The 15,864-nt window shown below is 49.8% G+C and overlaps 1 protein-coding gene across 1 annotated transcript in view; it reads left to right on the top strand.

Annotated features, from left to right (window-relative positions):
• The first annotated feature begins 667 nt into the window (after positions 1-667).
• LOC149371790 (solute carrier organic anion transporter family member 4A1-like) overlaps positions 668-15,864 on the top strand; it is a 28,698-nt gene continuing 13,501 nt past the window's right edge. The window contains exons 1-4 of the mRNA XM_089566086.1: positions 668-2,025; positions 6,267-6,487; positions 9,409-9,505; positions 10,060-10,181. Of these exons, the coding sequence (XP_089422212.1) occupies positions 1,034-2,025; positions 6,267-6,487; positions 9,409-9,505; positions 10,060-10,181 (1,432 nt within the window). The 5' untranslated portion in view covers positions 668-1,033. The remainder of the gene's footprint in view (positions 2,026-6,266; positions 6,488-9,408; positions 9,506-10,059; positions 10,182-15,864) is intronic.

Below are 15,864 nucleotides of genomic sequence, written 5' to 3'. Positions count from 1 at the left end.
GAACCTCAGTTCTGTGTTGGATGCCACTCGAGCTCTGAATTTATTCCAGGTGGGTGACACGCTGCGGTGCCTCCCGGCGTCCGCTCAACAACAACCTTCAGCTTCGCGCCTTTCGCCGGCAAATGTCTCAAAGCACGACAACAAAGTGACCAGTGGCCCCATTTGTTCAACCAACGGCGGTCCATTTGCTGCTGGCTCTGAAAGTCTCACCCGCAACGAAACTGGGATTCGTTAGAGCAAACACTGCGCCAAACGCCACAACCGTAGCACCGAGCATTCCGGACAGGTCATTACTCACAAATTTCGGAACGAGGAATCCTGCATGTCCACCATACAACGATCGACTCTATGCAGCACAGTATTCGCACCATTCTGAAGCAACTGTCTGCCGCTGGCGTAACTGCTGCCAACGCTGGCCAACATTTGGAACACCTTATGTGACGTCCAACTTGTGCCCAAGAATGTGCCCGCCCGTGGCACCAAGACCTGACTACTCGTTACCTATTTCAAGCTGATATTTTCTGCATGAACATCGGTTGTAGCTTGTGCGACGAAAAAAAGGACAGCCAACCACACGTGCTCGTGCGGCTGGCTCGCTCGAGCACGCGCTACGCTTGAGCGGGACAGGCACTAGGACTCCGAGAGTCGAGGAGCAATGTTTAGATCGTTTGCCCTGTTTCAGTCTTCCTATTTCCCTGCTTCAGGCTAGCTGCGAACGCCTCGTTACCAAAGGTAGGAGCTTTACGCCGGCGAGGCCGGTGACACTGGTAGCGTCACGCTAATATGCTGGCTTCATTTCTTTGGGACCGGCTGGCTGCGTGCCACAGACAGCCGTATTTTCGCCGCAACTGCCTAAGAAACATGCCTACTTCGCGTTTTTTTTTCTCACTCTCTGGACGTAATCTGCGATTATTAGAATCAGAGAGGAGGAGAGATATGGAAACTGCTTTTCCGCTTCACATGTCTCCCTGCTTTTGGCCCCAACAGGTACGCAAGAACGAGCAATCGCTTGCTAACAACATCGGCACAGGAAATGGCTTCCAATCAGGCACCAGCGGCCAGAAATCCCAGCCGAACCCAGTCAGCTCCGGTCACCACAGCAGCTGGTCCCGCTGCGCCCGCGGCGTCCCGTCCGTCCGTCAGGTCGACGACGAGCCCAGCCGTCGTCGTTGCAGAGCCGAAGCGCGTCTCTATCGCTCCCGCTGTCGTGTCAGCGCCAGCCGGGCCAGCCTTGCCTCCGGCAGCAGCCCCGGTGCCAGAGCTCCCTCCGGCAGCTTTAGTCGCCGAAGCGGCGCCCGCTCCAGCGCGCAGCTTTCCCAAGCTGCGGCTGGCCGCGCTCCCGCCGCTAATGCCGATGGGCGGCGAGGACTGGCGCGTGGGCTCACCGGCGGGCGTCTGCGTCCGGAGGCATCCGCAAGCGACGCCTTCGCCATTCCTGCATCCCATGGCGATCGGGCCCGGCGGATCGCCCGAGCTCGTGGCCTTACCTCCGAGGTTGCTCGCGCGCGTACGCCAGGGCGGACAGCAGCTGGCGTCACCTCACGGCGAAGGCCTCCCGCACGACCAGAGGCCCATGTACCCGGTTCTGGACCTGGGCCGCTTCACCGATTACGACGACCTGGTGCAGGCGTCCCCCAGGAATCCGCCGGCCACGCCGCTGCTCCCGCGCCGGGACGAGTCGGAGGAGTGCGGCTTCTTCCGGTACCGGCCGGAGTGGCTGCGGCGCTTCCGCGAGCCCGGCTGGGTCCTGGTGAGCCTGTGCGCGATCGAGTTGACGCAGAGCTTCGTCAACAGCGGCGTGCTGAGCGTTGTGCTGCCCACCATCGAGCGTCGCTTCAACCTGAGCAGCCTCGAGACTGGTTTCATCCTGAGCGGGTTCAACTTGGTCAACTGCGTGTTCATCGTGCCCGTGGCCTTTCTGGGCAGCACGCGCAATAAGCCGGTGATCATCGCCTCCGGCATGGCGCTCGCTGCGGCCGGCTCGTTCGCCTTCTTCCTGGCCTACGCCCTCGCACCCTCCTACGCGTGAGTGCACAAGTTTCCTTTGGCCGGAGTGCGGCTGCACGCATGCGTCGCATGTGAGCGGCGGCGGAATCAGTTCTCGACGTCTTTGCTAGCAAAGCTGCATAGCAGCCGTCATCGCGTCGTAGTACGGGCACCCGCTCGTTACTCGGTCAAGGACGCCTTTGTCTGAGAAAATCTGAACTAGCTCATGAATCTTCAGAGCACTGCAGGTGTACCCGTGGTGCCTCTAGGCTCCTCCTGCCCCTCATCGCGAGGCACACTGGAACAGCGAGCAAAATCACTCTCCTGTGCGGCTCAGGCCCTCAGCAACGGCGCTCGGTTTTGGTGAGGTCACCAGGGCAAGAATCTATGCATGGCACGACCAATGCTACAATGACTGAGAGAAGTGCACTGGGAACAAGGCGAAAGTGAGACTATGTAAGCGGGTCAGTAAGAATCAGAATCAGTTCGTTATAATCGAGACAGGAGGAGGAGGTCCCAAAGCCAACGGCTGCAGAGGGACCTCCTGTTAGAAAAGTGCATAAAGATGCTAAAATGCAAACAGCGAAAAAATACTGTTACCTGTTACATAAAACGATTTTAAATATACGCAAAAACACAAGACGACGCAAACTAAGAGAAACAAAATTTGTATGAGTGTAATATATATGTATGAACAGAAAAAAAACATTTCGAATGAGCTCCATATGCCTTTATAAATGAAAAGAGTTATCGCGTGATTGAAGAAAGACAAAAATTACGTCTGAAAGCATTAGTTTTAGATGAATGCTTCATACTAAATATGAGTTGCACAAAAACGTGGCAGAAAAACTAACTGTGAATTTACAATTACTTTTAGCCCTCGGTAGTAAGAAATATTCTAGGCATAAGAAGTGAGTGATGCTTTGGTGCGGAAACTTGATACTTTTAATTATCGGAATGGGAAGTGATCCTTTTGTGAACTTGTAGATAAGTATGCCAAGAGTAAAGAACCATGGATGACAAGGACCGTGGATGACATTCCTAGGTTGTTATGAGCATGCAGTAAGGGCGAAGCACTGTATTAAAAAACTCTAAACGTCATAACGCGTATGTCTTGATTCCAAGGGGAGGGCGGGGGGGGGGGGGGGGGGGGAGGTAAGCAAACCATTAAGGCACTATTTGCGGTCTAAACTATGCAGATAAAACAAAATATAGCAACGGCAAATTAGTGTCGTTGCTAGAGAAGACAGACACATTGGATTTTATTAATGAACAATCATTAAACTTAATAAACAAAATTCGATACGTTATTACCGTTTCGTGAACAAGGGTGGTCAGTTTCCCTGCGTGCAGATCCGTACGTACGTACTGTTCCACGCTACAGACGCACCGCAGCTGTGTTGAAGGCAGTGCGGATTCCTGGGTGCTTCAGCTGTCTAGATTCGTTTCAAGCGCATGACACTCGTACTCATACAGAGAAAACGAAGCAAAGCATATAATATTGCGTTCAGAACTTTTTCAATAGTAAAAAACCGCAGTTAATTAAGTATCCTATTTAGATGGATAAACGTGCACAAAATTTGGTTTCGGCTTTCACTTGACTGGGAACAAAATAAATACTGCGTGCTATCTTAGTCCCGTGTAAATGTATCGCATAACAAGTACTATACTATTAGCCTCTCTTAAGACGTTCAATGGAGTCGATCCCGGTTGCGGCGGCTGAATTTCTTTGGAGGAGAAATTCGAGGCCCGTGTGCTGTGCGATGTCAGTGCACGTAAAGAACCCCAGGTGGTCGAAATTTCCGGAGCCCTCCACTACGGCGTCTCTCATAGCCTTCTTTGGGACGTTAAACCCCATAAACCAAACCAAACCAAACAGGTTTACAATCGAAATTTCGTCGGGGGAGGGGGGGGGGGGGGTGCAACGAGCTTCTACAGGTGCTGCACTCTCCCTACTAAGTACAGCGGTTAATAATTTGTGCTGAAGGTTGCCAGAAGTTTTGACCAAAGGTCAACTTCTCGCGATACGACTGCATACATGTCTTTTAATTCAGAAAAAGAATGTATCAAACTTTTCTCTCACAGACGTTCGCTCTCATCAATGGCCACCTCAGCCAGCCTTTCTTTCACTTCCGTGACATCACCGGCAAGGTTAGGTTTGGTTTGGTTTATGGGGTTTAACGTCCCAAAGCGGCTGAGGCTATGAGAGACGCCGTAGGGAAGGGCTCCGGAGATTTCGACCTCCTGGGATTCTTTAACGTGCACTGACATCGCACAGCACACGGGCCTCTAGAATTTCTCCTCCAAAGAAATTCTAGCCGCCGCAGCCGGGATCGAACCCGCGTCTTTCGGGTCAGCAGCCGAGCACCATAACCACTGAGCCACCGCGGCGGCCCTCACCGGCAAGGTTAGGCATACTTTGTAACATGTAAAGTTGGCTCGCAATCCTGAAGGCCGTTTCGTACGGATATGCGGGACTTGATTGTGCTCATCAAACTGTGTAGCTTTTTGCTTGTGCATAAAATATATTATCCGAAATTCTAGAGGGAGGGGGGGGGGGATGCAGCCGCTCCTTTCCTCTCCCCCCTTCCGGACGCCCATGCTTCATTCTGTATGTGTTGTAGAGGATAAGTGTGTTCTGTAAGTGTTCTGATTCATGATGAAATGCGATAGCTAATACGGCTATGATGAAGCGTAGTAGCTAATATGTCTGTGTAATTTTAAATGGCAGTACATATAATCTATTCCAAGAACCATCACGTGGTCAGTAGCTATAAGTGTGTTATATTCGAGGGAGATACATGGAGATTCAGGAATGGTCTTTTATGGAGATGAGAATACGACAAAGCTTGATTTAGGGGCCTTGATATTCAGCGTGTAATCTCGGCACCAGGTTGCTAAGCTTGCAGCATCGGCATTCAGTTTGTGTTTTGCGCTTGCCGGATGCTAGTATGGCAGTACTGTCGCCGTATAATATAGCTTCAGAAAAGATAAGTCATGATGGCAAATCATTAGTGTACATTAGGAACAGTGGTCCAAAGATGGAGCCTGGAGGTGCGGCAACATTAGTATAATCTTGGGTGCAGATAAAGTTGCTGGGGTGTACCACAGCGGCGGCCTAGTAGTTCGATCATGAGCCTCGCGTGCGGAAGGTGCTGTGTTCGATCCCCAGTCTCACCGGGGGCCTGGTTCTCGGATTATCCAGGGTTTAATGCTTTGGTTTTTGGCCCCGCCTTAATCAGAAGAAAAAACACCTTGTGCCATAGCGCTCCTCGACCAACGCTGCTCTTGCACCATAAAAATTTATCACCATCTATGCAAACTGCTTGAATCCGGTTAAGTAAACAGCGGCATGCAAATGTCAGTGCAGGCCCAGATACTCCAAAGGTGTTTAATCTTTCAAAAAGAATGTTGCAATTAATATAATCAAATGACTTTGAGAGATCAATGAACAATGTGCCAGCATAATTACCGCTATCTGTAGCTTCTTCAATTTTGTCAGTTAATATAATTAGATATAATTATATGCCAAGTATACAGTTTGAGGATGTTTATCACGGTCTGCAAGTCAGAGGAATAAACAGGTCCAATTGGCTGGGGCTTAGCTAAGGTTAAGCCTGGATATCTCGAAGCGAAAAGCAGCGGTGATCCGCGATAAACACGCGCTTGCGGCGAACGTCAAACGAGGACGCATAGCGCGCGGCAGCGTGCTCCTGTTCTATGGGCAAGCGTGCCTTATATACCCCTCCTTTCAAATGCGCTCTGCGCCCGGCTGCGGCGAAAGGTCAAACGGTGGCGAGGAGGAAAAGCGGCGGCGCACATGCGCAGTAGCCTGCGCCGTACAGTTGGGTACAAAAGTCTCCGGACCACGTGTTCCTCAAACGAAGCTTACAGCTCTACTATCAGACAGCGGCTGGAGACCGCACTTGTGGAGATGAAAGAACAAAAATAACTTTTACCTCCACAAGTGTGGTCTCCAGCCGCCGACTAATACCAGAGCTATCGGCTTCGTTAGAGGAACACGTGGTCCGGAGACTTTTGTCCCTGACTGTAGGTGACGTCACTCGTGCTCCGACATACGCCGGCTCACGCGAAGCGCGGTGTTGACTAGCGTAGTGAAGCTTTTCGCTTCAAAACATATTTGCAAAAAGGAAAGGATCCCGTCACTGACAGCGTCTGCGCGCTCCCGGTTACAAACATGCCCAGGCGTGGGCTCTCTGCCAAAGTTGTTTTGAGCAAGTCGCCATAGAGGATCGCGTCACGTGTATCTGTCGCCGCAGCTACGGCACCGAATTGCTGGACCTGTGCTACACGACGCCACCGTCGGTGAACATGAACATGACGACGAGCACGTGCACCGCGGGGGCCAGCATGCGCGCCTACTACTTCCTGCTCATCATCGGCAGCATGCTGCAGGGCGCGGGCGCCACGCCGCTCCACACGCTCGGCATGTCCTTCCTGGACGAGAACCTGCCCGTCCGCTACACCTCCTGCTTCCTCGGTCAGTGGCACACCTCCTCTGTTGCGCCGCGCGATGTCAGTGCACGTTAAACAACCTGGAGGATGCGGGTGGTGTCCTCAGTTACGGCGTCTCGTTTTATCCCGTCGTCCATCATGGAACCTTTGATGTGCCTTTCCTTTCCTCGTAACCAATTATCGCTTATGATTGTTAAAGTGTTCTAACACAAACTGTTTCCATCCTTCAACAGTAGCTATAGCCTTTAAAATCAAAACAGTCAAACAATCTTGTGTTCGATAATCGATAGCCTTAGTTTCTCATGTGCCCCTGCATCACCTTGCTACTACGGTCTTGGTCCGCATTATGGTACACCGCACATCGAGCCTCTGTGGGGACTATAAAATGAAGCGCAAAAAAAAACGGTGTGAATACACCTGATGCTGTCGTGAGAACCCACGCAAGATATTTCGGGATGAACCCTAACCCTCCTTGTCTTTATCATCGTCATCAAAAACATTATTAACGAACAGAGGAGTTTATGTTCTCAAGCATTCATGTTCCTGCGGTCCATAACGCTGGCAGCCAGGTCGGTAGCGATGGTCCGCACGACCGGGTCCTCGGAGCGCAGCAGAGTCTCTGAGTCCTTCCAAGTCTAGACGGGCTCTAGTCCCCGGGGGGGGGGGGGGGGGGGAATCCACCAAGCAGTGAGAAAGGAGAGGGAGAGCAGAAGCGCGATGTTCGGGACAGAGAGTACAGGATAAAGTGAGGAAAATGGGGTGATGTGAGAAAGGGTGAGCGGAGAGGGGATAGTGAGTTTATAAATTTCGCTAAAGGGTTGCCTGTGGATCGATGAGAGGCTTGTGCTTTAGAGGACTGCGTCAGCTCGCTGAAAGTGTGCGCATGTTCCATATGACAAGCACCAATACATCCACGAAGCATGCGCAGTGCCTTTGTGGTTGGTTTTGAGAAAATGAAAGGCGCCTCGTTACCCGGTGGACAGCTAAACCACGCCGTCAGGAAACGCGGGAATGAGGGAGTGAAAGAAGGAAGAGAAAGAGGCTCCGTCGTGGAGGACTCCGGGTAAATTTCTACCTCCTGAGGTTCTGCGCTGACATCGCACGGACGTCTCGCATATCGCCTCCATCGAAGCACGGCCGCCGCGGCCTTTAGTGGAAGTGCAGTAATAGTGCGTGGAAGGCTCGGTGGGAGAAACGAACTGAACAGGTGAGAGAAAAGACGGCAGCTGCATAGAGACTGCATGAAAAGTGGCTATTTGCGGATAACAAGGGTCACACAGTTTAGATTGAGGCTGACTGAAAGGAGCTTCAACGCTAGTGTATCGCGGGTAAGCAAGGGTCACAGTCAACTTTCCGTGGCACTGCAGCAGAGCCTATAGGCAAGAAGGTGAAAGAGAAGGGCCATTGTCCCCGTGTCGTGAGGAGTGGACCACCTAAGCTCAAGCGCCCCCGCATCGTCTCTCCAGCTTCCCTCCTTCACCCATCCGAAACCCAAGCCCGAACAACCCACTCACCGCGGCACGGGGACAAAGGCCCGTCTCCTTCCATTTACTGCCTATTCTCTGTTGCAGTGCCACTGAAAATTGATCGTGCGTGCGGTCTTCTGAATTAATTTTACTTCGGCCAGCACTGTTCATCTTCAGCCAACATGAGACGATGTAGCGTTCTTTAGAGCTCCTGCCCGGTTCTTTTGCAGCTGTTTATCACGCTATGTGCGATGGCATCTGGACCGCAGTACTAATGATTACTGTTTACTGCTCGGTGTCTCATAGCCAGCGTGTCGCTTTAGGACATTAAGCCCAGAACACGATACCATCCATACCGTACCACAATGCCTAAATGATATTTCTTTCTACATAGACTGCTCTCTGTATTAAAACCTGAGTAGACTTGTATTAAGGAACGCAGCCATACCGCTACGAAGAAAAGCTACCCCTACCAGAGAAACTTCTTAGTTAATGCAAAATTCGTCCTGGTCCAGAGTTCGAACCCGGGTCCACCGCCTCACCGGGGCAGTCACTCCACCAGCTGAGCTAACCGGAACGGCTGCATATGGCAGGGCGACAACGAATTGATCAATGACTCGGATTAGCTCATTGTGAACAAGGCTCCCGTGGGGGAGCCGAAACGTCATCTCATCCTTTTCTTTTGGTCGGCGCCTTCTAATTTTGTCACTCGGATTAGAATGGTGGTGTTCCATTTTTTTTTCTGGGGGGGGGGATTTCCTAGGGTGGAGTAAAATATGTAGATTTGTTGGTAGGCTTTATGAGTAAACCACAAACGACGTACTGGCAAGTGAGACATAGCGTACGGTTTACCTGTTTTATACAGAAACGTCGAATCAAATCAGGAGCGCGTGGGTAGATGAGAGAACATGGAGTTGAACTCTCGGGATGAGCTTTTTCAGCCTAACTTAATATTTGCCACAAGACCAAGCATTAGATCTGCAGGTTGTTTGACCAAGCTGAACTTGCGTGTAGATGTGTTGCCCGTTGGTTGTTGCAATCGGGTCAATAAATGGCCTCCTCTTCAAAAGTATGCACGCAGTTGTCTGACTACGTGATCAGCGCCGAGTGAGCGGTAAGAGGTTATTTGCTGCGGGGAGTGGCCATTCACCGCTGCAGTTAAAGAGATCTAGTTAGCCCGCCGCGGTGGCTCAGCGGTTATGGTGCTCGGCTGCTGACCCGAAAGACGCGGGTTCGATCCCGGCCGCGGCGGCTGGAATTTCTTTGGAGGAGAAATTCTAGAGGCCCGTGTACTGTGCGATGTCAGTGCACGTTAAAGAACCCCAGGTGGTCGAAATTTCCGGAGCCCTCCACTACGGCGTCTCTCATAGCCTTAGTCGCTTTGGGACGTTAAACCCCATAAACCAAACCAAACCAGATCTAGTTAGCACGCCAAACTGGTATTTCACGCATTTTCGTGCAACGTGCCTTACTTCGACAGGAACGTACAGCGCCATGGCCGTCCTGGGTCCCGCCCTCGGCTTCCTCGTATCCGGATACTTTCTCTCCGTGTTCGTCGACTTGAAAGACGTCAGCTCGTGAGTGGCGTCGCGCCTCGCATTCGCGCACAGCACGTGGACTTCATATGCGTGCACGGGCGCCATGACGAGAACTGCTTTCTTCAATGGTGTCTTGTACGAGTATATGGGTGGGTAGACTTAGGCCCGCCTTTACCGCCGTATGCGTGTTACTTTAACGGTTTAGTTGTTCAGTTCAAGATGTGCTTGACTTTCAGCTTCAGACAAAGCAAATGTCTCGACGCGAGTCGTGTAGCCACGCTGTTGGGATCATCAGCACGCAAACGGTGCACCCTGGAGAGTTTTCCTGCGTCACAGGCTTTGTTTTCACCGACGCGAAACAAAGAACACCGAGAGAATGTGGTATAGCACTACTCAGCGGGAGCGCGTTGTTTCGTCTGTCGCCGTTTTATTTTTTTTTGTCCTGGTTACCTTCGCGGTAGAACAGCTGCCAACCCAATTATCCATCTTAGTCCGGCTTTTAACTTACTCTTATTACTCTTATATTAACTTACTTTTATTAACTCTATGTACAAGGTCATGAATTCTCTTTCACTTCTTATTGCTTTCCATAGGATTGGCCTGACAAGTCAGAGCTCAATGTGGATCGGCGCCTGGTGGGTCGGATTCTTGGTCGCTGCGGTGATAGGCGCCGTCGTCAGCTTACCAATGGCCGCTTTTCCTAAGCACCTGCCGTGTAAGTTGATATCACAAGATGCGATTGCTTCTTATTGAAGAAAACGTCTTCGAGATCGAAGCGCTCACCCGTCGCGTGCATGGTCTGAGAATCACGAGTTTGTGTAAACCTAGGCCTATTGCAAACCTAGTAAAGTGGCCTATTGTAAACCTAGCGAAGTGTAAACCTAGGCCTATTTTTTTTTTTGATGAGAAGTGCGGGTGTATCCGCCCAATGACAGTGACATCATAACATGGGCAACATGGGCAGCCATACAGGAAACATGGGTTGAAAACATGGGTGAATCGTGAGGTTTAAGTGGTAACGTGCATAATTTTTAGGAGGAACGCAGTGCATGCGAACTGTCAGGCGAGTGTTGGTGAGGTTTGTCTTACATCCCAGACAGTATAAAAGTGTTAACCGACCACTGCCCTGTCCTTATATCTTTTTCTTAACCTTTTGATCACGGAGTGATCTGTACCTTTTCGTTTTTCTCCCGAATTTCAACCACGCGGTCAGAACATGCTAGAACGTTACATGAGTCGCGCATGCGCCCGGCAAAGTTGTATGAATGGATTACGAACATTGATCAGAAGTTTTCCTCGGGTCATTGATGCCCTTCACGCCCTTCACTCACAAATGCTGCAACGCCATCCGTCATTTAATTCGATAGTATTCGGGCTGTCGTCATTCAGTTTCCTGCTTCTACGCTGCGAAATTCCCTGATGACGTCATCGAGGTCACGTGGCTCCAACTGACCAATCGGAGAGCACTGCGCAATTTGAAATTTCCTACCAAGTTTCTTGATTGGTCGAGAGAGGCCACGTGACCTTGTGACGTCAACACAACCTGCTCACCGTTGAAGGTGGCAAACCTGCCCACCAGATTATGAGCGAACTCAGAAGAACCTGTATTTGGGCGTGTTGGTTCATAACTTTTCAGGAGGACACAGGGGCGCAATAAAAGGCACGGACATAGAAGTAGACAGGGACGAGCGCTCGTCCCTGTCTACTTCTATGTCCGTGCCTTTTATTGCGCCCCTGTGCCCTCCTGATGAGCGAACTGTCCACCATTGCCAAATTCAACGCAATTGCCGCCTACCCATCTCGGCACTCCACATAAGTGCTACGGGAGCTCGGAAAGAGCAAACTGGAGCCGCACCGGTGTCTGTTCTTGAAGCAGCCGCCTACCGATACTGTGGCTCATAGGGTACCGCCGAAAAATGAGGATCCCCAAAATTTGGAAGTGGATTAAGGTTGACTGGTGGGTCGTATAATTCCATATGATAATCAAATTAGAGGTATTCGTACATTCTAGAAGATGATGACTCATGCATGCATACCATATAAAGGCAATGAAACCGGTTCCAATCAGAATTTAGGCGGGAAAATCGCAAGAAGTAGCCACTCATTATAACATTAGACAACATGTTCTCAAGAAGGCCTCAAAATTTCTTCTCCACCTTCCGCTCCTTTCTCTTTAGCAGATAGATGGTGGCAGTCAATAGGCCCGCGCACTTCTCAATTTCTTACGGCCACTTACCACTGCTCTATACTGTACTACGTAGGTAGTGTTTGTGCGCCGTTGCCCGTGTGTCCGCTGAGCCCAGATCTGCCAATTGCTTGCATTTCTGCGTCAAGGTGAAGGAGGAGGCGCTGGAAGCGCCTCATTTGATTCCCGGCACATGGGAGACAAGAAACGCCACCATGAACATATACATATAGCCCTGTACACATAGTCCAGAGTTTGACGGGATATCGTCTGATGAGGAGCGAACATAGCGGAAGTAGTAAACGTATACTCGTACACTTGCCAAAAATTCCTGAAGTAGAAAGAAACACAATGTTTCGGGGCCCGTATGGGGTCACTTGATCACATATAGCGCTTCATGGAACGACAACCGATTGTAGATTTCTGGAAGATTTCCACGTGTTATATTAAGAGCATGCTTCGTTTTATGTATAAGAATGATTCTAAAATAAGACGCGATGTTAACTTTTTCTCTGTGGCAGTGACGGATTCTTCGTCCTAGTCAAAGGTGTCCTATTAATTCGTGTTCCGCCAAAGCATTAGATGTAGAGCGGCCGTTCCGGACATCATTCTGGTGCTCTTTGAGCATTCATCTGAAGTTTCCCGTTTCGCCGTCACAGCCTTGACACGGTATCTTGTACACCACGCCAGGGTACCTTCAGAGGTCTAGGCGGTCTTTTAACCGGACCAGTTGTTGCTTTAACTTGCTGGCAGGCAGTAAGAAATGTGCACGCCATAGCCTTTGAGAATTCGTGACAGTGCTTCGCTGACCCCGGAAGCGTACAGAATACTCGCTCGCTTGGTTTCTGCGTTTTTTTTTTGCTTTGTTCTTGGCTAAGTCTGGAAGCGTGAGCCGAACGATCTTTGCTTATTTACTAGCTGCTTATGGTATCCGTTGCTTTTCAGATCTTGCTACTCATTGTCGATTTCTCAGCAACGTTTTTCGGGGCTCGAGAATAGGTTGAACGCGTGATTAAATGACGGTTTGGCGACCGTCTGCTTGAGACCAATAGGATGTGCTCATTGAAAGTTCAGACACTTTCCAGTGTTCTTCGGCTTTCCTCTACGAGGACATCAAGAAAAGGAATTTTTGCGTTGATCTCTTCTTCCATGGTAAATTGCACTGCTGGCTGGAGTGTAGGAAAGGCTGTGCGTCTTCGCAATGTATACGCTGCTTGAACGATCGTCCAAGTAACGCAGGAATAACTTCGGTGCCGGTTTTACCGCGGAAACGGCTGCGCTCTCAATGGCTTCTAATGCGACGCTCCCATTGCTGTGCCGAAGCGCTGCCTGTAGAACGTTCCGTTGTAAGCAAAATGCGTGTTGTCGAGACAGTATCTCAATAGGCGGCATGGATCGTCCGCGTCGAGCAGAGTCCTTGAAGGCAATGTGGTGTCTGCGCTAAGAGTTTCCTATCAGCACTGTACGGCGAAGTCCACGGGAACGCATGTGAACATCGATTTGTCCAACTAGTGGGCGAAGGGCCCTGGTGCAGATGACGGGACAGTTGTCTACAGAAACATGTAATCTACGCTTGGCTTGTGCACTTTTGGAACTCCCTAGATCGGGGGAACCGAACCGTTGTGGCAGAGAAGCTTGTACAGTTGTTTTCTTTCAGGAGGTGCGTACTTGAACACTCCAGTCGACAGCTTCTGCAGTTCCGATTCAATTTTTTTCCTTGGATGGCAGTTCAGTTTCATATAGATGTCCACATCTTCAAGAAGCGCGTACATCTTCTTGATGTAATCAGATCGGTCCAAAATGACGGTGGCGTTGTCTTTGTAGGCGGGGCCCTTGATATCAACACTTAGAGCGCTGCGTGGAACGGCGGTGGCATAAGTGCTGTTAAAATGCACAGGGAACGACTGTGGATTTCTGGAAGATTCTGCTTGTTTTGTTAAGAGCACGCTTTAGGTTGTGTATATGGAATGATTCCAAAAGAAGGCGCGACGATAGCCAAGAAACTGTTGCCGATGATTGCGATTTCATTGTTCGACTGCAACTGTTTGATCGCTGTCATCGCAACCTCTTATCATCGCACCTTCTTTTAGAATCATTCCATATACATAACCCGAAGCATGCTCTTGGCAGAACACGTGGAAATCTTCCAGAAATCTACAATCGGTCACTGCGAAGCATTACCCTTAATTAAGCCACTGTCGTTCCATGCAGCGCACTGTGTGTTCAAGGGAACCGTACGGGGCCCGAAACGTGGTGTTTCCTTTTCCTTCAAGAATTTTTTGCGAGCGTTTGTATACTATTTCCGCTAATTGCACTTCCCGCACGCTATCATCGTCGCGTGTGTGCGGTCCAGGTCTCCGTGTAACATAATGAGAAACGCCATCGCACCTTCGATTTGTCGGGCAGCATTGTAATGAACATAAAACAAACGCGAATTGAGCAACAACCGCACCCTATATATCTTCGACAATCAGTCAATCAATAAATAATTAAGTAAATAAATAAATCGTCACATGCATATGCCATTACCTCCGTCTCGTTGCCGCTGCTGTTCACTCTCATGGACAATCTTCGAACTAGTCTGAACCACAGGAGCCCTTTTCTAAAGTATATATACAGTCGCCGTCGCACTTACGCTTTTTAAATTAATACATCAGCCGCTCACAGAGCTCGAGTTCCCCTGCGCAAGCACCTGTGCGCGCTACAACGAGACCAGTCTTCTCCATACACTGGACTTCAGTTACTTCCAACCAAGGAGGATATATAAAGCTTGCTGGAGTGGAAGCCGCCTATACGCGCCTATGGACAAGGGTGCAGCCGCGCCGAACGGGCGGCGGCCATCTTACCAGAGGCAAAAAGGAGCGTAGCGCGCAGCCGCGCCTGGCCGCGCTTCTGCTTTTTCGCGCTGCTGATGAAGTTGCGCTCATTCAGAAAGCATTGAAAACAAGTGGTTCTAGTCGTAAACGCTTATTTCCCATCAACCAGCACCAAACTGCCGTGATGAAGGCAGTTTAACTGCAGAAGTATTAAGGAGAAAGGCATAGCGCAGCCTGTAGAGGCAAAAAGCAGCGGATCGCAGCCGTGCTTCTAGTTTTTCGCGCTACTCATGAAGTTGCTAGCATTCAGAAATCAACGAAAACTTGTGGCTCTAGTTGTAAACGTTTATTTTCCATCAACTAGCAGCCAACTGGCGTGAAGAAGGCAGTTTAACTACGGAAATATTAAGGGGAAAAGCATAGCGCAGCCGCGCTTTTTCGCGTTTACAAAGCAACGCAAACGAGTGGTTCTAGTTGTAAACGTCCATTTTTTGTCAACCAGCGGCAAACTGGCATGTAGAAGGCAGTTTGCCAGCTCAGATATTAAGGAGAAAAGCTTAGCGCTGCGTCGCTCGTGCTTTTCCGCTCTGCGGATGAAGTTGCTTGCATTTGCGGAGCAAACGAATAAGAGTGATTCCAGTTATAAACGTTTCGTTTCCATCAACTGGCAGCCAACTGGCATGTAAAAGCCAGTTTAAGTACACAAATTTTATGGAGAAAAGCGTAGTGCAGCCGCGCTCGTGACTTTTCGCTTTGCTGATGCAGCTGCTCGCATTTCGAAAGGAATCCACATGCGCGGTTCTAGTTTTAGACGTTTATTTTCAATCAACCAGCAGCCAACAGATGTGCAGAGGACAGCTCAACTGCGCAGATATTAAGGAAAAATCTTACACGCGGTCAAAAACATCATGACAAATACCCTACTGGTGATTGAAAATAATCACCCGTGACAAAAGTGGGTCTCACTTTGTTTTTGATCAGTTCACGGTTTCGTTCTTTTGTCATGTGATGTATTCTCACTTTCACATATTCTTCAGCGATTTTTTTGCACAAACTATAAATATGGTCGTCAAGTGGGTCAAGGTCAAGGATGTGGTCCTCCAGTTTCTGAAACCACTTTTTCTCTGTGGAGGTTCCCAGGACTTCAAGGATGAGGTGTTTCAATCTTATCGTCACCATTTTAATTGTATCATATTCTGCCTGTAGCCGTCGAAGCCCCTTTTCAACTGCTTCACAAGGACTAACAACGTCTTGCGCCGGTGAAATAAGTCCACCTCGGCTCTTTTGCCTGATTAAAGGTGGCAGCTCATCCGAATGCGGGGCTGCGATGCACTGTTCACATGCTATCGTTGAAGAAACTTTCCGTTTTTTCAGTTTTTATGTGCTGGCCAGGCACA

This window comes from Amblyomma mixtum, chromosome 1 (assembly GCF_055824585.1).
Source record: "Amblyomma mixtum isolate Tamu chromosome 1, ASM5582458v1, whole genome shotgun sequence".
In the NCBI taxonomy this organism is placed as follows: Eukaryota; Metazoa; Arthropoda; class Arachnida; order Ixodida; family Ixodidae; genus Amblyomma; species Amblyomma mixtum.
The sequence above is the reverse complement of the archived record's forward strand: the minus strand, read 5'-3'. Positions and strand labels throughout refer to the sequence as shown.